Here is a 22,604-nt window from a genome sequence, read left to right on the forward strand (position 1 = left end):
CACTCAATGCTATATATATATTTTGATTGACATAATTTTTAACCGATTATCTTTAATTATGATGCACTTTATTCCGTAAAGTATATTTTCTCCTTTTAAAGGAACTGTGTCCTTTCTTTTGATTTTGATTTCTCCAAAAGAAGAAAAATGTATCTAAGAAAAAAGCGAGTCGAATAATAACCATTAATGCAAAAGTCAACCATTGAGTCAGAGTGAAGTATTCATCAGATCGAACGACGATTATGATCTCATGTCATAGCCATTCACCCTCGTCTATTGACCACATCATAGGGTTCTCCGCAGTATTTGGCTACGCTCTCACAGACATCTAATCAACCACCACGTGTAAGGAGCACACACTTCCCCTGGCTCCGTTTCCGCGGAACCAGTCCAACTTTCAGTCCTAAAGACGCATTTGGACAACACCAAATCCAACAAGGATTTTGCCCATCGCAATTGTGTCCCGTTCCGAAGCTTCCAAACACGCCGTTAGCTTTAAAAAGGAAAAAGGAATATTGCACGTTGGAGCATAATTCCTTTTTCGTTGCAGTCCCGCACTTCACGTATTAAGAGCCCAACGCTAATTCGAATTTGGGTCTTAATCTTCACCTCCTTCTTCGATCTTGCCAACCAGGTAAACTTATTCATCAATCCCTCCTTCATTTTCTTCACCCAGAAAGCGCCAGAAAATTCCAGGAACCAAATCACGCTATCTACTCTTAGCGGGAAACTAGTTTTTTTTTTATATTTAGATTGGATCGAACTCAACTAGTTCTCTGTTCTGAGTGGTTCGAGTATAGTTTTTTTTTTTCGCTCCGATTGATCCGTCAAGCCGTAGGAAGCTCAAACTATAAATTAAGATTTGAATCGCTGATAATTGATGATTCCTCGTGAATGTAGTAGTTAGTTGCTTATTCGAATGTGTTGTTTTCAGCGAGTTCGAGTTTCAATAATGATGGAGAAGGCAGATTCTGTGCAGAAGCTGTATACGCGCATGCGGCTCTGGGCATTTCCGGATCAGTTTGTGATTGAGCCTACGGATGGATCTTCTGGTTCTTCTTTGGCTGTTAGTCGAGTCGATGGCTCCATGAAGCTCATCGGTAGGTTCTTTTGTTACTTCTCTTCGTGCTTATGTTATCGTATTGGTCTTACTTTGGTGATTTTCAGTTATTCGTTACTGATTGATGTCCTTTTTAATGTGTTTTTCTCTTTATTGTCTTGCTTTGACAGATGAGGTTCCGGAATGCAGCTCGCTTCGTGTTCCTAAGATATATACAATTTTTGGTGTTGTAGGGATGTTGAGGCTATTGGCTGGTTAGCAATCACTTGGCCATATTTGATGATGGATATTATAGATATAATTGAGTATTGTATATTGCTTAAGTTTTTATTTCTTATGTGTTGAAAGGATTTCTTGTTGGTGTTCATCCTTATCTATTTGCTTCATTAAAGCTAAGTAAATCAAGTAATTAGACTAGTGAGTTCTTTGGGGAGACAGATTATGACTGGGAAATTGGGATATTTGACTGATGATTAATGATAATTGGTTTTGGAACACAAGTGAAAGCAATATTTGAATACAAAGCCAGCGAAAAAGTAAATTATGCATTTTTCATATTTATCGTTTTGACAAAAACTATGGGTTTAGAAATCATGGTAGCTCTACAGTCTTCAACTTTATGAGTTCCTTTTAGTTAATTTATCATTGTGGCTTTTGCTATAAGCAAGTTCCTACTCCCTGCCTCCGTATTCAGTGCTTGTACTTGTGATTTTGATATTGATATGAAATCTGATTTTGTTGATCTGGTTTACATACCTGACTTCTCTTCAGAACTTAATATTAAATGATAGACTCCAGTTTGGGCAATCATTTTGGTACTAAATTTAATTGTACAATTAGGATCATATTTGCTGGTTATAACTGAGCGTGAGTCTGTTGGATCTTACTTGGGGCATCCGATTTTCAAAATTTCTTCATTGAAGGTTTTCCCATGTGATAACTCTCTTAAAAACACTCCTGCTGAACAGGTATGTTTGCTACAGATTGACTTATTTCCTATTTCATTCTATGTCCACTACCAGTTTGAAACTAATAACTGCTGTATCAAATCTCGCAGAAGAAAATAGAGACGGAATTTTCTGCACTGCTTAATGTTGCTGAGAAGAGCTCTGGTCTGTTCTTCTCATACGAAACTAATTTAACTCTGAGGTATCTTTGAATATTTTTGTCGCAGTCTTGCGTTCGTATTTATGACTGAAATATGATATGGATTTATTTTGATTCTAGAATGTGCTGCCCTACACATGTATAAATATCAACAAAAATGAAAGTACCCATACATTCTTCTTTTGATTAGGAGGCACAACCATGCAACATCTAAACCTATAGAAAATGCCCTTCTTTCATATGAAATATGTAAAGTTTTTTGCATGGTATTAGTTTAGTCATGTTCAAGACGAAGACTTCTACTTGTGTAGTTGCATTCCATAGTACAATTTGAAAGATATCATTACAGTGGAAGTGTGAATCTGAAAAGATTTAATGAAAATATGTATGCCCATATTGTTTATAAACCTCCAGAGCATGTATTTTAGGGGTAGGTACTTATTTTAATATTAAAACTATTAGTCATTACAATCTTGATTAAAGTTTTAGTGGTAATACTGTGTTACTTCTAAGTTATGAAGGTGGGCAAGTACTTTTAATCTTGAAATAAAATTGAGTACACATTCCAGTATGAGAAGAAAGTACAATTTTGGATTATGCCAAAAATGATTATCCAATAGAATTTCCTTCTTTGTGAATAACATATTTATGGTGTATAATTACTTGACTTATCTAATGAGTCTTGAAATCATGGACTGTTAGGAATCTGGTCTATATGAGAGTGGTTTGTGTATACAAGATTCTGAACCCAGTAATCTGGAATCCCAAAATTCCAATGTCATTGATGTTCCAATCATTATCCCATCTAAGTTCAACCATGAACTCTTATTAATATTATGTAAATCTAATTTTGGGAAAAATTGTTGCTTGGTTGCATCTCCACCTTCAACTCTCTTTATTGTCGCATCCCCTTCCTCCTCCATTATACTATATTTTTCTATTACAAATCTCCCTTCTGTTTTGTTTTTTTCTTCCTAATAGAGGGTGTGATTCTTCATTGTTGACCCTTCTCCTATCTCTAGAGCAATTTGCATATCTCTAATCCAGTCTTGTGGTTCCTGTTGTGGCAACTGTTTTTGAATGTTAGATTGCAGCCCTGCAAAGAAATATCCTTGCCATTGGTCTTCTAGTGTTTTATATGTTTGTGACACCAATATCTTGAATTCTTGGATGAATTTTCCCCCACTCAAAACAGCTGCATCTTTTACTCTATTCCCAGACATAATAGTCACAATGTTCCCACCACATTCTCTTTTCTTTCCTTTGTCTTCACCCTTCTTCACTGTTTTGACATACACACCACGACCTACCACACTATCTCCACTAAAAATAGCAACTTTTGCAGCTTTACTTGGAGAAGCAAGAGTCACAATATTCCCATCACGGTCTTCACCTGATTTATTTTCCCTACTAACATTTGTCACGTTACCCACCCTTACAGCAGCAGCTTCTATCACTTGCTCAGCAGCAACAACAATGTCTCCATCACAGTTTTTGTCTTTGCCTTCCTCTTCACATATATTTTCTTCTCTCCTATCTTGCCCTCTAATTCCTACAAAACAATCAACACTCAAAACAGCAGCTTCTGACGCTCTACTCCCTGATGTAATGGTAACAACATTCCCCTCACGGCCTTGGTCAACCCTGTTCTCTTCACTAATATCCGTTTCTCTTTTCTTCTCCCAATTGGTTGAATTTTCTCCTCCATATGAGGGTTTCTTGGCTTTCTTGATGTCTAGCAGACTATCTTGCCCAACAACCCTACCCTTCTTTACTTCTTTCTTTCCTTTCTTGTTGTCATGAAGAAATTCCTCTTTCCCTCCCCTTCTTGCTCTGCCAAGAGATTTCTCCCTTCCTTGTGATTCCTTTTTTTGATTCTGGTATTCCAATATCATTTCTTTAAATTCTTGGCAACTTCTTCTCCATTCTGCTATCACCATTTTTTGTTCGCTGGCCCACCTCTCCAAAGTATTGACTCTTCCTTCTATGCTTCCAGCACTTCTTGATCCGGCAAGTCGGACCAATTTGTCAGGAATCCAGAATTGAAAAGAGAAAGAAGAGTAATTTTTGTTTACTATATAGACTGAAAAGAACACAAAATAGGAGAGCACTCTCTCCTCCAAGGGTTTCCCCTTCACAAAGAGCTAAAGCTCAATCTACAAAATTATCCAAAAATCCCCCTCCACATCAGGGCCCTCTAACTATATAAAGGAAACCTCACTCATCCTAACAACCTAACTAACACTACTACTTCTTAATATGTTTCCTCCTATCATACACATTATATCCTATCATGGACTACCTAGTTCTAGCAAATTTTCTGATAAATAAATGTAAAAGAAACATTGCTTGGTGTTATTTAAAGATTTTTAAAGAAACATTTCTGATAAAAGAAACATTTTTAAAGATTTAAGTCATTTTGGTGTTATTTAAACAATGCTTGGTGTTGCTTTAATAATATTAATCTTAGTAAAATGATTATTATCCCAGTTAAAATAAATTATGAAACTTTATTATATTATGTTCTGCAGTGCACAGCGATTGAATGACTTGGGTGACGAGTCTAGATTGCTTCCACTTTGGAGACAGGTATTTATTTATTTTTTTCTTTGTCACAAGCCTGATAGCATTAGAGATATTTATTTATTTTTTGAAAACTGGTGTTGATACCATGGTAGAATCCTCCCTGGTCCAGCATACTTTATTCTCAATATTATTCCTATGTAATATGGTGTGATTGACACTCCTTGTGTCTATGCAAAATGTCCTCTCTGAACTGATTTTTTTTCCGCACCTTTTGGTTTTTCCTATTTTTCTGATATTAAATTATTGATCACAGGCAGAGCCTCGATTCTTATGGAACAATTATATGTTAGAAGTGCTCATAGATAACAAGGTAGGTTTGTGGCAATTTTATTTTTCTCTGTTCCATGTTTTCAGTACTCATGAGTTCTTTATATTACTAACCAACAAGTGTGCAATCCTGTGCTTTTCAGCTTGAACCATACTTGCTCCCTGTAGTCCAAGGCAGTATCCTTATTTCATTAACTGTTTGCAATGCTATTTTGCGATCATGGAACTGTTTCTTTTCAAGGTTATCCTTAACAAGTAAATAGGCTTTCATCACTATCAAGCAGCCATTGGGAAAGATATTATTGATGTCACTTTGATTGCTAGGAGATGCACAAGAAGAAATGGTATTTAAATCTTTTATATGCATTTCTATTTATTTTCATGCACCAAAACAAATAATATGTTGTTTCTAGATAGACTTTGCACTTGAAATATCATATGTATTTATGTTCCTGACCGTTTATAAAATCAAAATCTGAGGCCGTAAAATAAGTTTAACAGCTAATGTGGTAGTGATATTGAAAGCTATTATGAAATTCTTTTGCAGTTGCACTTCTTTATTGTTCTCCTTTTGGTTGCACTAAAAATGGATGGTAGAGGGTAAAGAATATGTTTTAGTTAATGACAATTTAGGCTGGGATTTAACCAAGACAGACCATGCCCGATATTAGAGATTTTTCTGCTACTCCATCTCTCAATAAAAATGATAACTATTTTGATATTTGACCATAGAGTAGAGATTGATACAATGAAAAGATGCCCCCACATTACACTAATTATATTAACTAGGCCACGAAAGCAATGTTTTAGTGGGTACCAGTAATGAGCAATAGAGAACAAATAGTAGTATGTCAATTAGTTAAAATTTATATAGCTGAAACAATAGGTCTGCTGCTTTGGATGAATTGCTAATCACAATTATATGGAGAAACGAAAAACATTTCATTCTAGATGAAGATCCTCATGAAAATTATGTATTGAACATATTAATTTAATACTATAATTCAGAATTATTTTAGGCATCATGAAATATTTTGTATGAGAAACAAATACCAAATACTTTGTACCATCTAGGCTGTTTTAACACTTTAAGATAGATGTTTATTGGTGGTTGACTGATAGTAAAAATATAATTTTGTTTCTTGAAAGGAACTCGGATGTGGAGAAGAGGAGCTGATCCTGATGGTTATGTTGCTAATTTTGTGGAAACAGAACAGATTATGCAGTTTAATGGGTATACTGCGTCATTTGTTCAGGTATTGCTTTCTATGACTATGTAGTGAACCAGTTCTATGGTGGGTTTGGCATTCATGATATGAATGTTTTGATGACTTAATTCAGATTGGTGATCCTTTATTAAAGTATTTAATTTGTTTTGAAATAAGTTGAACACAACCCTTTTCTAGTGATAGGCAAGTTAACAGCAACATAATTAGTAAACAATTTATATCTTATACTCTCTTTTTTCATGTTCAGTATATTTCAAAAATTCTTTATTGTCTATCCAAATTAGTATTTTGTATTTATTTTCCCTTCAAATTAATGGTCTCGAACTTTCAAGAAGCCAGCTTCTTGGGTAGTTGGTGCTTAAAAGTAACCTTAAGTTTCGTAAAGCTAGTGATACCAAAGCAGCTCATAGAATTACATCTCTGTTTCTGTTCCCAAGGATACTCTGAGCAGGTTTCTGAATAATGAGCAAAAAACATGTGTTTTTCTTTCACTAGAGTTTTCCAGTGGAGAATCATAGTTTTGGTTCTATCTATTCTAAGAGTCATTTTAGATCAAATTCTCAACAAACCCTTACACAGAAGAACTAAATGAAATGTTTCAAGGAGGTCAGATGAATCAAAGTTCTCGTATAAGCTAAAATTAACTCATGCATTTCTTTAGAAGTTTTATCCGGTATCTTCTCCACAAGCACCTACAAAATTAATAGAGCTCATGATTCTTATCTTAATAAAGTTCAACAATAGCGTTTACTATTGAAAAAACACCTATAAGTTACAAGCAAACCCAAACTAGGCCTAAAATAACTTTCGTACAGTTCTCTCTTCTATTGTATTTGCTGTTCCATTTTCACCTTGACACAATCTACCAAACATGATAATTGTTTCTTTTTATAGATTTGAAAAATACTGGTGCCAAAAACTATTGTATTCAGTCTTTTCAGTGGGGAGAATTACAAAGCAATCTCTCAATAATATATTTTTTATAAAGGGATAAATCCATAGTTTTGCTTAGAATTCCATGTTCATTTACATTTTTTAGAAGCTCATTTGTTGCAAATTTATTTTTCTAATTTCAAGATGGGCTGGTATTGAATTGAAAAGATTAATATATACTGCTAGGCCGTATTACCTCATGCAGTGACTAGTGGCTTTTAAAATAATAGAAAGTAGCATTACAACATAACTATGCTTGGGTATTTTTGTAAATAAATATATGGTCCCTCTAACAAGATTTGTATGTTGTCGGATTTAAGGATATAAGGAGCTTGACACTTACGTGTAGTGATATTCATAGTTGGAATATTGGATGTAAACTAGTATTAGCAGGTTTGTCATGGAGATCTCTGCAACTATGTTATATTAGAATGGGTGATTTTTGCCATTGTATGATCCAAAATTACATGACTGTGAAAGCAAAGCAAGAAGAGCTTGGATGTTTGCTTTTAGTTTTGTGAGATAAATGCTAACTGCTGGTGTACCACCAACATTATGTCAATTAAACATGTTCTTCATTTGATATCACAGTCATTTTGGTTGAGCTTTTGCAGGTGCGTGGTTCAATCCCACTCCTCTGGCAGCAAATTGTTGATTTAACTTATAAACCAAAGTTTGAGTTGTTGAAACTTGAGGAGGCTGTAAGTGTTTGTATTTCTAAGGTGTACATATATTATTCTATGTGCCTTTCACTTATATTTCTTTTCTCAATACACAGCCACGAGTCCTAGAGAGGCATTTCTTAGATTTAAGGAAAAAATACGGGGCTGTATTGGTTGTTGATCTTGTTAACACGGTAATTATTCTTTCACTGCTCAATGAGTTGAGAATAGATATGATGGTTGACAATTTCACCTGCTGGTGTAAGTAATTGCATTGTAAATTTTTTATATCACTGAAAAGAATGTGTGCAACCTGTTTGCACCAACAAAAATACTATATATATGTATCATGTATATGTTCCAGAGAATGTGTGATGATGAGCGTGAAATTTTTATGTATCAGATTTGAGCTTTCTTCTTTTCCCTTGGTATTTTTCAGCACGGAGGAGAAGGGCGACTATGTGAAAAATTTGGTGAAACAATGCAGCATGTGGCTAGCAATGATGTAAGGTAGAAGTCTCTTTCAGTTGACTTTTAGGTCAATATTTACCAATTCTTATGGCTCTTTTGGTTTACCCGGTAAATTTGATTTTTTTTTTTGTGTGAAGATATCTGCACTTTGATTTTCACCATATCTGTGGGCATGTTCATTTCGATCGTCTCTCAATCCTTTATGAACAAATTTCAGATTTTCTGGAAAGAAACGGGTATGGACAATTTTATTGGTTAAGCTATTAGATATTGACTTTCTTGAGGATTAGTTACAATTTGATTCATGTTTTTACATTGATTGGTTTCATGCAGGGAGCATTTATGAACTACTTATCTTTGAAAAAATACCGTAGTTTATTTTATTTATCTTTGATTCATGCTTTTACATTGACTGGTTTCGTGCAGGGAACTTTTTATGAACTACTTATATTTGAAAAAATACCAACAGTTTATATTACTATATATGAAGCTCCTTTTTGTGTTTAGTTCTAACTGATACATTTAGAAATAAAAATCTGACCCTGGGTTGAATTTTTATTTTGAAATTATAGATATCTTCTGCTGAATGAAAAGGGAGAGAAAATGAAGGAACAGCTTGGAGTTGTTAGGACCAATTGTATTGATTGTCTAGACCGTACAAATGTAACTCAGGTTGGTTGATTCGGTTGGCTAAATGTAAGTATCTGTGTTTATGACAATTTTCCTGCTTACTCATGTTGAAATATCTATGCAGAGCATGATAGGTCGAAATATGTTGGAATATCAACTTAGAAGACTCGGTGTCTTTGGTGCGGAAGAAACCATTAGTTCACATCCAAATCTGGATGAAAGCTTTAAGATCTGTAAGTGATTATTAATTTTCAGATTATGTTATTTAAAATATAGATATATGTTGTATTTTGTTGTTTTCAAATTTCATTGTTTCAAAGCACTTGAAACTAGATTTCTGACTGATTCTCTTTGGTCAGTGTGGGCTAATCATGGGGATGATATAAGCATTCAATACTCAGGAACTCCTGCCCTTAAAGGAGACTTTGTCAGGTATTTATTGATGAACTTTTCTAAAGCATTTCATTTTCCTCAAATAAAAAGAAGATTGAGAAATTATGATTCCATGAAGGTTCTTCTATACTGATTTCTTTTTGGTGAAGTTCTATGTTGAAGTTAAATTAACATAGATTAATTTGAAATCGTCACGAGAGTGTCTTGTATTATATACTGCGGGCTATTATTGTATTGTCTAAAGCAGTAGCAGTGTAGACTCTTTTAACTAATAATAAAGTTTTATCGCTTCACGGTTCATCATTTCCCCATTGTGGGAATTCTGTATTTTTGTGCTGAATGTTTTTACCATGTTCGTCTTTGCTCTTTTTTTATACTGTTTAATTTTATTGACTATTCAACTAGAATCACAAATCTTATCAATGACAACTAAAATAATTATGCAAATGTTTTGTACTTTCAAGGTTTAATAACTTACCGGCACTGATAAGAGTCATCATTTCTAGTTGTAATTAGGTTGCTATTATGATTTTTAGTTTAATCACTGTACCTTCTCTAATTAAATTGAGTTGGGATTCAGGTTTGGGCACCGCACAGTTCAAGGGATAGTACAAGATGGTTGTAATGCTCTTCTACGATATTATTACAATAACTTTCGTGATGGAACAAAGCAGGTTTGTGAGGCGAATTGCGCAGTATAGCTATTATGTAGAATATTTAGGTTGTCTACTACTGATCATTGCTTATTATCATATCTAGGGTTTTGTCCTTTGTATATTTGATTTCTGAGTTTTTTCTACTCAGTAATGATTAGCATTTATGCTTTTGGAGATATTGAGTTTTCATGTAATGTTTCAATGTGGATAATTATCTTATTATATTGTTTGTTCTATGCTTTAGCGCCAGCTGAATAGATCTTGTGTAAATTAATCTTTTTAAAATTAGTTTAAAGAGTTTATTGATATATTAGTAATTGATTTTTGCTTTTGATGTCTTTTCATCATGCGAAGGATGCAATTGATCTCATACAAGGACATTATATAGTTTCTGTCAGCCGAGATACAGCTGCCAGTTCTCAGAAAGGAGGCCTTGAAGCTATAGCTGTAAGTACATTTCTAAGTCTTGTCCTGAATAAGCTCGAGACATCTATTTTGGTCTGAGAACAGTTTTTAGAAACCTTACAATTTTATAAATATATTTTAACTTTCTGTAAGGCATGGCTAAATTCATTCTGGTTATACTTTGAATTATATGAAAACTAATTTTTATGGATATGGTGTATGTCTGGTGTAGGAAAAAAATAATTACATGAGTACTTGTATGTTCTCCTCATTTATTTATTTAGTGTTTGGTTAGACATGTTTTGTTCTCAAGGCTTAGGAAAGTTGGTCCTAATACTACATGAAAGTGGTGGGTTGCAATGGGCCATGGGCACAAAAGACAAGAAACCAAGTCCTATGAAACTCTGACACGCCTCTGTAGTAATGTGTCTTTGTGTTCAACAAATGTAGGACACGACATATGTATGAATTTCGACGACACATGTTCTGTGCAGTGTTTAATTAAAAAAATGTTTTTTTTTTTAATCTTTAAGACAGTTCTGATAGGCTCTGACACAATATTAATATAGAGATACTTAGTGGGGTTGTTTAGTTAAAAACTTATTGTATAAGTTTTTAGTAATGCAAAATTTTTTGAACTTGTTAATTTATCTTTTAATGAATCTAACTAGAATGTTATTTTCCAATAATTATAACGATAAAAAAGGAGATAAAATATCTTAAATGAATTAGATTTTTTTTCACTTTTTTGGATAGATGGATTAGATTCATTTTTACAAATAGATAATTATATTTGATTAATTTTTTTATATATGATTTTAAATATATAAATCTTAATTGTCAATTAAAATAATTCATGATATATATAGATATATATACTCATTTTGGAGATTATAAATGTTGCAGCGTCCATGTTAAATAGGCCAAGTCACCCATGTTTTATTTATTTTCTCAAAAACGGCCGGATTATTCAGTCAAGGAAATATTTGAGTAATTAAGTTGCTGGATTTAAGTACTAATGATATTTTTTTTGCATTTTTTGCTGTATACAGTTCATTAATAAAAAATGTTTCAAGGTAGTCAATCTGCATTAAATGCCAATTGATATTAATGTTACTCCATTTTATCTTTGCAGTCATTTCCCATGGCTTTTGCTCTGGTTTTGACTGGATTTCTCTTTGCAACCATGTCTTTGAGGCAAGGTGAGTTCACTTTAGTTTAAGTTGAAGATACAAATATATTTGAAAGGATGACGGCAGAGAATATGAAAATAGGAGGGATGACAGCAGAGAGGCTAATGACTAATTAGTTAATACATACAAAATGACAAACCCTTCTTGACACTCATTGTCCTGATCTATTTAGAAACAATAATCTCAATATATATATAATCTCATGTTGGATGATACAAGAAGCAACATTCCCAACATTTAATGAGACATGTAACTTTCTGTAGTTGGGTAAAAATTTAAAAATAAAAGAGACCGAGTCTTTATCAGAAAGCATGATGCCATCCAATTTTCATGTGATCCAATTTCGTACAATTTAGCATTTTTCGTTATAACTTCTATTCCACATTACATTTCCTCAATATAAATTTCAATTAAAGTGGTCAGATGTCTTGCACCTGATGGTGTGAAATTTTCATGCCTAGGGTTTCTAGATATTTGAGCAAAAACGTGAGATGAAATTTGTTAGGATTTAGTGCTTACCTTTTTGTTGAGATATTGTAAAAAGAATGGCATATGCCTGTACTTGATATATTATTTTTAAGTTGTTTTTGAAGTTTGGTTGGCTTCCAAGGAAATTTTGTCCGTTGTTTTTGTACCAGATACTTATGCTATATGTTGACTTTTACTAGCCTAGGTTAAGGTTAAGGACTCTCACAAGTGTCTGATTAATTCACTTTTTTCTTCATGTGGTGTGATATATGGACTTTAAAAGAGATAATCTTTTGTTCATTGTTCCAACAGTGCAATACGATTTTCGGCACTTCTTCTTTTCACTAATGTGGGCGGGCATTAGTGTGGGTATAGCAGCATTTGTGAGGGCCAACGGCCGTGTTTTCTGCAACAGACCTCGCCTACACAATCCCCGGTGATAACTCGTATACAGATCAGTTTGAACAATTTAATTTTTTATGTGAAGGTCCAGCTTCTGCAGCAGGAATCACCGGCAGAAGACTTAGTTCTACATCTAGATCAATATTTATGTGAGGCTCCTTCTTGCAGCTTATTATATTTATTCTTGCTAATTTGTAATCATTGTAGCTTCCAGATATATATTCATATCATAGTCCATTCATCTCCCATTTGACTGATCGCTACTTTACTGGTGTTTTCTTATGCACCGGCTGTTCCCTGTATATTTAAGTTTGTATTTGTGCCTTCTTTATAAGATTATGGAGACATTTTAAGGTTCTTAGGAAACACACTGATTTCATTATCTACTATTATTTTAAGCAAAGTATTTATTTCTGCAGTTATTTTATATTTTTATTTCAAAAATCAAGGCTACTGCATGTTTGCTGTAGTGTAGGATGTGCATTCTATGTTTACCAGACCGGGTTTTCTAGAATAGTTATAAATTATTGATAAAAGGAAGGGAGAAAGTCCGTAAAATAACATTAGCAGTTGTATGTGCTATATCCAACGGAAGCATCTTTCAAGTAGCTGAACATGATCTTTGTTACTTCGATAGTTTATTATTTATTTGTTAACTCACAAAACTTAGAGACTTAGTAATAACATACAAAATTTAAGAGATGAATTCAATTATAATAGGGAAAACCTTAGAAGATAAAAGAATTTATAATAAATTAAAATAATTAATAAATATTATATGAATATACTTTCATTTTTTTTACGTTTAAATTAGATTTATTACTTTTTTTACCAACAAAATATGGTTTTTAATTATTAATTAAAAACATGTACTGGTAATTTATATGTTTAAAAACATACGGAAATAAATAACTAAACAAATTAAAATTGGAAGGAAGGAAAGATAAAAAGGTCAAGAAACATCTATACAAAATAAATGTAAAAGTCAGCCACCATGGATTTGTTTAACTTTTACTTTGGCGCCCCGCTGCTCCAAACTTACTGTGTTTTTTTTTTCAGAAAACTTTCTTTCATATCATATTTTGTTACCCAGATGAAATACGTTCCTAAATTAAATTTTTGTTTAAAAACCCAGATTTAAATTTCATCATAGACTTAGAGTCGAAATATTCAGCATCTCTGTAAATTTCTTTTTGCACCTTCACATATGGGAAGAAAGATTAAATTGTCTAGTGCATCATTTAAAAATATATTCTAAATTTTTAAAAATACATTCTTAGTTGTAGAATCTAAAATTTAAAAATGTAGTTCAGATAGTACATTACAGGATATGTCTCTAAATTGTATAAACTAGAATATGTTTCTAGAATCTATAATTCGAAAATACATTATTTTAGAATATGTTTGCATATATTATTATGGATTAATTTATAATAAATTTTTTAATTGTGTAACTAAAAATTTAAAAACATATTTCTACCATTTAATGATATATTGTCATATGATTGTGATGACTCCTTGTTGAGCTTGTTTGCAATGGAAAAAATAAAGTGATGGATGTTTGCGGAAGCTTGAGTGACAATGGTGATTCAGAGGACTAGAATGGAAGTGTAGAATATTTTTCTTAAGAAGTTGAGAAAAAAATCTTTGCAGAGTTTGATTAACATTCATGAATGATTTTATAAAGGGGTGTGAATACCTTAATTTATAGGGTCAAATTTGACTTAAAACTGCACAAATAAAGGGAAATTCAAATTCAAATATTCTCTCATGTTCTTCTAAAATTACGACACCATGTGTTAAATGAGAAGAGTGTGCACGTCTCTTAGTCTTGGATGATCGGCCTATGGTTTCTCTTAAACATAGGTAGTCCAATTGGAACCATAAGTAGGTAGGTTTCTCTTACCTAAACAAACCCAAATTTATTTTAGTTCCAAATACACCTCTTCAGAGAGGATCTTAGGCCCAATAAGGATGTTGGAGCCCAATGGAGCTCAAATATCCTCTGAGCTCTTGATCCATAATAATATATGCAAACATATTCTTTTGAGTTCATCTACAAATAAATTTGTTAATTAAAATTGTTAGAAAATTTGATCACATCAAAGTTATTCATTTAATCATGATACATATACTTTTTGTTTAGAAAACTGATGTGAGTGATTTGAAATTGAGTAAAAAACATTATTAACTCTAGTAAAACAATTTTTTAAATTAGATTTTAAAATCCAAGATTAAAAAGTCTCAAACATGTTAAATTTTGATATAATGTTGTTTTCAAATACAGTATATATTATAACTAGTCGGTGAAATTGATAGGATCTCACATCGTCAACATAAAAGGGTGTTGCTATCTGTAGGCAGAATAAACCCAATTAGTGTTGTAAAATGTTCTGCCTCTTAACTCTGAAAGTATAAGCTAATCTTCATATCACCTAATTAAACCTTTCTTATATATACAATGAATCTCGTAACATGTTTTGACTCTTGACCATAAAATAAGGTAATGTTTCAATCACCTATCAATGAATCAGGTGGCATGTTCAAAGTTTTGGATTACCCTCATCATCCGCAAAGAAAAATAAAATCAGAAATTGGATTTTTAACAATATTTATGCAAAATAAACACAGAATAACACCGAAAGAAAACACTTTTATTAGCAGGGCAGCTTTGTAGTACATTATATATCATTCAACTTAGAACATGTTTTAATTACAACACAAAAAAATAAAGGCAGAAAAAACAGACAAGCAAAATTCTAATAAATCCATACACCCCAGAAATGAACACATTATTATGACTAGAAGAAAAAGAAAATTTTCAGAAACAAAACCAAAAACAACAGCAACAAACCTTAACTCAACCTCACTGGGTTACATAGTAATGAAGAGATTTGATGATTTAAGGTTTTAATAAGAAGGTGGAGATGGATATGGAGGCCAGTAAAGATGAAAACCAATCTCGTAGACAAGTGTTGAAGACTTTGCCTGAAGGGGAGAAGAGGTAACATAGCCATTAACAAACAAGAAATCTTCCGTGCCTCCTACAACTGGATAATCCGAACGCTCGAAGGTATTAGTGCCTCCAACAATGGAAATGGAGCCTTTGTGATTCTTCACCCGAAGAGTTAACTTTGCAACAGAAATGCTGCTGAGTCCATCAAGACCAGAGGTGATGGAAGTTCCTTCTGCAGTTCCCAGTTGTTTGGAGGATCTGTTTGCTTTTGCAGTCAAAGGGTCCTGAAAGACCAAAAGACTGCCAAAAAGGCTTGAGCTTTCACCCTTTCCTTCACTTCCTTCCACGCCATTCACTATCACAAAACCTGTTTTGTTTCTGCTTTCGTGTTGGAACAAGGTGAAGTGAAGGGATTTTGGAGTAGGGTTGCCACGCTCACGGCGGTTGTTGTGGCTGAGATGGGAGCCACCGGTGCCCTCAAATGGGATTACGGCCAAAAGTGAAAGGAAAACTGGAACAGCGTAGTTATGGAAAGCAAATGCCATTGTTAGGTTTGTTTTTTCTCAGAAGAAAACTGGGTTTGTAATATATATTCTATGTGTTGCAGTATATATAGTGTGATGGCATCATCAATGAAAATGATGGATAAGTAAACTAACAACTAATAATTACTTGTGATAAACTGAATTGTGTTATATCCTGTCATAATAATATCATCATCATCAATAATTTTAAAGAAAAAATAATATATTGAAAATAAGTGTATACTTTTAGAAAATGTCTTTTTTAACAACTCTTTTTTAACAATTTTTTGACAACTGACGTGGTGGTTTATGATGGGTTGGTTTCAAATATTTTTCTGAAAACAAATTCAAACAGACCAATAAAACAATGACATGTAGCCCATTATCAAAAAATTATTAAAATTTGTTGTTAAAATATCAGGATGCATACTTTTAATCTGTAATTCATAGAGAATTGTTAAACTTCATTCTTTACCTATCACAAGCTAGTTTGGACCTGAATAAAATATGGAACATATGCATCATCATAATCATCAACATTATTATTCCTGATTCTACTCTCAAAAAGAAATTATATATATATATATATATATATATATATATTCAACTTTTAAAAAAATAAAAAATAATTGACAATATTTTTTTAAAATATTTTGACAAAATATACATATATTTTTTTATTGATTTATTATTTATTTGTTATTATACTAACCTACTCTAAATCTAATAAAAAAAGTAACATGTATATTATATTAAAATATTTTAAAAAAATATGCGTTAATGTCATTTATTTAAAAAAAGAGAGTAAATGATGGAGTTGGAAGCAAGACTCTTCTAAACTTTTATAAGCTCATCATTAATGATAATGACGTTAAATTATATAATGATTGTTTTAGATTTAGTTAAAATACAACTTAAGTCTTATTTTTGTAACTAGGTGTGTTCTTTATTTTATGGTTTAAGCAAATTTTAAAAATTCGTAGTTTTATTCCAAATGTTTATTTTTATATTTTAATTATTATTATTTTTTCTGGATGGTGCTTAAAAGATATACGAGACTATTTAATTGGACTGAAAAACAAATTACGGCAAAAATAAGAATGGAATAAATATGGTAAAAATTTTAAAATGTGAAGATTAAAGTTGCTGAAAAAAACATCCTGAATGAAAGCTATTAACATAAAAATTACAATCATTAATCCTATATCAAGCACTATATTCATGTTTATTACGGTGATCATTTTGAATTTCTTTAAAAATGTACAAATTATAAAATGTTTAACATTTTCTTTAAATTATATATGTTTCATAGTAACAAACAGAGAAAAATATATGTTTTTATTCAATCTTTTTTCCATTATCCATCCTATTTAAATTTCTCTTTTTCCTTTTTCAGTGTTTGGAAGAATCACATACTCTGCATCAAACTTTATCCTTATTCTTCAACCTTAAAATTTGTGTGAATCACGGAAGACCTTTTGTTGTTGTGTCTAGAAACAATGTAGGAAGAGTCAAATTACTTGATCCAACTCATCTTGATTTTCGTAATGTTTGCACAATTAAGAGCATATGATTGATAAAAGGAACTTAGGTAGAAGGTGTCTTTCAAAATAGTGAAAACACATTATTGATTCGTAATGGTAAGTGAAACATGACACTATTATAATTAAGTGCCAACGGTAAGTCTCAATTCACTCTTAAAAAGTCTCATTTTAATGGATAATCAAATGAGTAGACTAAAAAAAGATACTAACTCTCATAGTCTTCTTTAATAATATATTAGAGTCAGAATCAAAGTAAGTTTGATTTCCTTACAAAAGTTTAATTAATTCCTAAATACAACATCTCTAGTTCCTGAAAACAGTCTCATCGACTGAATTTGTTTGCAAATTTTCATTAGGAAGCTACAACATCAATGTCCATCAATATCCATGGTCATATAAACTATTTTCTTCACCTTGGTTTCCCTTGACCGATTTCATAAAAGGATCAATGGTTTCCCTTCACCTTGGTTTCCCACCTATTGACGAATCTTCTTACATTGAGAGAGCAGTGGTAGTGGAAAGCCTCCCACAATTCTTGGCAGACAAGCACCAACCTGCTTCACTTAATGCCTTTATTTGCAACAGACAAGAAGCTCAACTTCTCAAGGAATTGGTATGTTTCCAAATCTTCTCATATGCCTTCCACTCTGTCATTGATGGTTTTCGTGCCTCACAAATTTTCTAATGTACTCAACTTCTTATGTCTAGTCAAAACATCTTAGTTTCCATGTGAACAAAGCTTAGACATAGAGTTAAAAAAGTGTTTTTTTTTTCTGTTGATGTTCTTCAATTAGAATTGGAAATTTGTTAAGTAACTTAAGCTAACTTGCAGTACAGATTTTCAATACGCATATTACTTTATTGGTGTGAAATTCTAGTTCTGAGTGAAAAATAATAACAAAAACACCTGCAGAATTGCATAGTTTAGTCCTTTTCTTATACTGTACTTGTAAATTTTATAACTATGACTCAAGCTATCTTACTTTTCAGGTTTCTCATGGCTCTTGCCCTCATATTTTGCTCAAAGGACCCTCTGGTTCCGGGAAAAGAGAGCTAGCAATGGCTCTTCTTAGAGAAATATATGGTGATGCATGTTATTATGTATGTTTCTTCCCATAATTTTCCTTTCAGACGTGTTTTGTGTTTCTAAACTGACTTTATTAGACCCTTTTGCAGCTGTCTCATGATTTAAGACACTTCCCTATTCAGGTAGAGATTTCTCGCTTTCCTACCATAGCTTTTGATATGTAATAGGTACAAACTAAAAAACCGCTTATGGTATTATTTCAAAAAGTAGCATCTCCTATCCCTTAAGTCACAGTATTTTCCCCAAATTGACAGGACCAAAGGCTTAAGAAAGTCTCTGTACCCATAACATCCAGTCCTCATCACATGGAGCTAGATGTAAATTCAGAACCAAATGACAAATATGCTTTAATGGGATTAATCAAAGAAATAAGCAATATATATGCTATTGCCCCTGAAGTAAGCAATATTAATTTCAAGTCAGATTTTAAAGGTTAGTAGCTTAATTACTTGTTTAACTAGCCTCCTAAATAGATTTATCCTTTATGTGAGTCTAGTTAATGTGGCTGGTTTCTCTGGATTTCAGTAATAGTTCTTTATGATGTCCACAAAGCTGTAGATAACATTCAGCACATTATCAAATGGGTAGCCGCTATTCTGATATATGCAAATTAGTACTCTGCTGTGAAGATGATGCAGACATCATTGAAGCTGTGAAAAATCGGTTCAAAACTGTACGAGTTGATGCTCCTCAAGCTCACCAAGTAAGAATAAATTTTGGAATATGTAAAAGTTAACATCGATCTACAACATATCAAATCATAGATTTTTTTATTTTTTTTTCACTTCAATGTGTACTTATTTCCTAGACCATTTATTTTGTTGTCTTAATTCCAACTTTGGAAAAGATCAAACTTTCCTTCGATTAATACTAATGATCATATAACTTCTGAGAAGGAACTAACTTAATGTCAAGAAAAGCATAATTAATTAAAACTCATGAACCTTCAACTATACAGGTTGTTGAGGTTCTTATGCAGATAGCAAAGAATGAGAAATTTGATCTGTCCATGAACTTTGCTACGAAGATTGCTACAAAATCTAAGCAGAACCTCAGAAAAGCAATCATGGCTCTGGAAGCATGCAAAGCACACAAGAGCTTCCGACTGGAAACATTTACTTTAACATTCCTAGAAAATTGTCTCCATAGACTAAATAGGGTACTATGATGGACAGCTATCCATTCTCAGAAGAACAACCAATTTCAGTTGTATGTGAGGAGATCGTAATAGAAGTTGCCACAGAGATCCTAGCTGATCCATCATATTCACGGCAAGAAATTTCTCTATCTTATGTTCTAAACTACAGAATTAGAAGCTAATAGCTTCTTATTATCCGGGTTCGCAATAAGACTCACATGCTTTACTTCTATTCTAAGTAACAGCTTGAAAATTGTCAATCTGATTATGGTTTAAGTTTTTAATGTAAATTTTGTTATGATTTTATCAGCTTACTCTCAATTCGAGGGAAATTTCAAATGCTTCTCTTGGATTTTGTCCAGCCGAAATTGATTCTCCTGGTAACGAATAAGAGTGCATAATTAATTTATTCAACTCATCAAAATAGTATTGAATAAAGTACATTCTGTTCAAACATGCAGAAACTCGTAGAGCATCTCCTAAAAAAATGCAATCGTAGAACAGAAACTCATAATTCATCACACCTCAATTTGAAAATACTATAATACTTCAGACGCATTAATTCAAATTTTAATACTAAATCATTTTCCACCAAAACGCAATATATTAAAACTGAATTTAAAACAAAAAAAACAAATACAGATATTTATTTCTTGAGCAATTCATCAGGAACCACCCTAAGCTGCTTCCGCTTTTTCGATTTGGCAATCTTCTTCAAGGTGTTAGGGTTGGTAATCTTTTGGAACTTCGTTCCAGATTTAAGAATATTCTCCTGTTTCTTCTTCTCCCTTTCCTCTCTCTTCTTCCGCTTCTCCACCTTGTTCAACCGAATCTCCTCCTTCAGCTCCATCATCCTCTCTTTGTACGCCTTCTTAATCATCTTCTCCTTTTCTCTCTGCTCGAAAGTCGTCCCTTTCCGGCTCACCTGCGTCGCCGAAGCCCTCCTCTCTCGCACCTGTTTCCACTTCCGACCGGATACCTTACCGGCAATCACGCCGTCGTAGCTCGGCTGACCGTAAACAGGTTTGTCCGGATTCTCAGACGACGTTAGCGCCGATCGCTTCGCCGGAGGCGGGACGGTCTCGTCGGTGTCCATGAGAGAAACGCCATATTTACCGGTGATGACGTCATCCGTTTGCGTTTGGGACTGCTGCTCCCTCTTGCGCTTGTAGGTTTTGCCGCCAAAACCCTCGTCGAGGCAGCGAAAGTCGATTGTGCACGCCATGAGCGAGGTTTACGAAACCCTAATGGATTTTAGGGTTTATATTGTACTTCTTTCTCCTCGCTATTTATACTATAGTTCACTATAGTTAGAAGGTTAAGATGAAGTTAAAAAAAAGGTTAATTCAAATAATAAATGAAATAATTTGATGGAGATGAAAATTAATTGATACTGCTTAATTTATCTTTTAATATACACTATATGTGACTATTAATAAAAAAATTATTTTGATAACTACTTTTTTTATGTTAATTTTACTTTAACTAGTGTAAATTATACTAACAATTATTTAACTATTTTGATTTTCAATGAAAATTTAAAATGTTATTGGGCAACTCGAATTCCCAGCAGTCCTACCCGATATAATAGAACAAAAGTACATAAAAAAAGTATAATATTTCATATTTTTAAGTAAATATAATATTTCATATACATTAAAAATATGAAATATTATACTTTTTAATGTTTATAAGTGATTTAAAAAAATACTTGTGAAGGGGAGATTTAAGTACTAAAATTAAATTATATTAATACAATCTTGTTTTTTATATTAGTTTTAAAAATTAATTTAAATTTAAATATTATTTTCTTAAAATAATATTGGAATATACATAAAATTTGATAATTTTATTAAAAATTTAAGTATAAATTAAAAAAAAAACTAAATAATGTATAGGAAAAGATACCCGCATATTTTATGTACAATTTTTTTATATAAATAATTCATATTTTAAATATGTTCCATTTATACTTTAAACATATTTCACTTACATTTTAAATATGTTGATCTTCGTATATATATATATATATATATATATATATATATATTAAATATGTTAAATCTTTTTGTCTTTTCTAGAAAAAAATTATAACATACTTATTTTGTCATTGCATAAATATTTTTAAAAAATTCTAACATTGTTATTTCATAAATATTTAATTGTATATTTTTTCTAATTAGAAATGTGGTTAGATATAAGTCAATTCTAACTTATACTTAAAACAGCTTCATGCCTTGAATTTTTTTTAAGTGAGTTAGGACTATAATTAAGATAGGTTCGATCACATTATAAAACTTCAATTAATTCTTAAAAAATATACCTTGGACTGAATCATATATCTATTCGGTTGATGACCAAAACGGATCGATTTAAGTTAATGGTTGAGATAAACCATTTTTGACAGAAATTTTAGACAATTTCTCTCAAACTGAAGGTCAGGAATGGTAAATCTTAGTCGAAGTTTGGGACGGGCTAGTGAAGGCCGAAGATCAAGATTGATTGGCTCGAATCGAAGGTCGAGATCGATAAGCCTCAATCAAAGGACGAGAAGGGTCATCTTTGACTGTCCCAAAATGAATGTTGTGATGGACCGAAGATCAAAACGGACCAACTAAAGTCGAAAATCGAGACGTATTAATCTAGGTCAAAGATCGAGACAAGTCTACTCAAACTGAAAGTCGAGATTAACCAAATCCATTGAGTCAACTCTGATCGAATTTGGTCAAGTCGATTCAAACCAAAATTTTGCTTAATTCTATCGAGTCAATCCTGACAAATTTTTAAGAAGTTTATCTTGATTAAAATTTGACTAAATTCGATAGAGTTGGTCTCAACTAAATTTCAACTAAATGGATCTCCATTTTGTTTTAGCCTGATTCGGTTAAATCTA

The 22,604-nt window shown here is 32.4% G+C and overlaps 4 protein-coding genes across 6 annotated transcripts; 2 read left to right on the forward strand and 2 right to left on the reverse strand.

Moving 5' to 3' along the window:
* The first annotated feature begins 361 nt into the window (after positions 1-361).
* LOC108335971 (phosphoinositide phosphatase SAC7-like) lies at positions 362-12,828 on the forward strand. Of its 3 annotated transcripts, none has more exons than XM_052869695.1 (21): positions 365-634; positions 935-1,100; positions 1,231-1,314; positions 1,901-2,028; positions 2,118-2,209; positions 4,699-4,756; positions 5,007-5,063; positions 5,164-5,197; positions 5,284-5,364; positions 6,170-6,276; positions 7,797-7,883; positions 7,961-8,038; positions 8,284-8,354; positions 8,453-8,551; positions 8,888-8,987; positions 9,070-9,178; positions 9,305-9,377; positions 9,919-10,012; positions 10,349-10,441; positions 11,535-11,601; positions 12,373-12,828. In XM_052869695.1, exons 2-21 carry the CDS (start codon positions 953-955, stop codon positions 12,498-12,500), a joined length of 1,788 nt encoding a protein of 595 aa, XP_052725655.1. In that variant the 5' UTR covers positions 365-634; positions 935-952; the 3' UTR covers positions 12,501-12,828. The 3 variants fall into 3 exon arrangements, with proteins under 3 accessions (XP_052725657.1, XP_052725655.1, XP_052725656.1); XM_052869696.1 differs by lacking the exon at positions 365-634 and adding an exon at positions 665-834; XM_052869697.1 differs by lacking the exon at positions 7,961-8,038 and having other exon boundaries at positions 362-634.
* Positions 12,829-15,095: 2,267 nt separating this feature from the next.
* On the reverse strand, positions 15,096-15,982 carry LOC108335481 (dirigent protein 11). Its single transcript, XM_017571502.2, has one exon. It carries the CDS (start codon positions 15,961-15,963, stop codon positions 15,373-15,375), a length of 591 nt encoding a protein of 196 aa, XP_017426991.1. The 5' UTR covers positions 15,964-15,982; the 3' UTR covers positions 15,096-15,372.
* A 1,952-nt stretch (positions 15,983-17,934) lies between these two features.
* LOC108335769 (replication factor C subunit 3) lies at positions 17,935-20,102 on the forward strand. The gene is made up of 7 exons (XM_052869958.1): positions 17,935-18,099; positions 18,477-18,587; positions 18,663-18,695; positions 18,828-19,005; positions 19,143-19,276; positions 19,532-19,732; positions 20,022-20,102. Exons 1-7 carry the CDS (start codon positions 17,935-17,937, stop codon positions 20,100-20,102), a joined length of 903 nt encoding a protein of 300 aa, XP_052725918.1.
* LOC108335767 (protein PXR1) lies at positions 20,093-20,986 on the reverse strand. Its single transcript, XM_017571910.2, has one exon. The coding sequence runs from the start codon at positions 20,934-20,936 to the stop codon at positions 20,358-20,360; it is 579 nt and encodes a 192-aa protein (XP_017427399.1). The 5' UTR covers positions 20,937-20,986; the 3' UTR covers positions 20,093-20,357.
* Between the last annotated feature and the right edge of the window lie 1,618 nt (positions 20,987-22,604).

This window comes from Vigna angularis, chromosome 10 (assembly GCF_016808095.1).
Source record: "Vigna angularis cultivar LongXiaoDou No.4 chromosome 10, ASM1680809v1, whole genome shotgun sequence".
NCBI classification, from domain to species: Eukaryota; Viridiplantae; Streptophyta; class Magnoliopsida; order Fabales; family Fabaceae; genus Vigna; species Vigna angularis.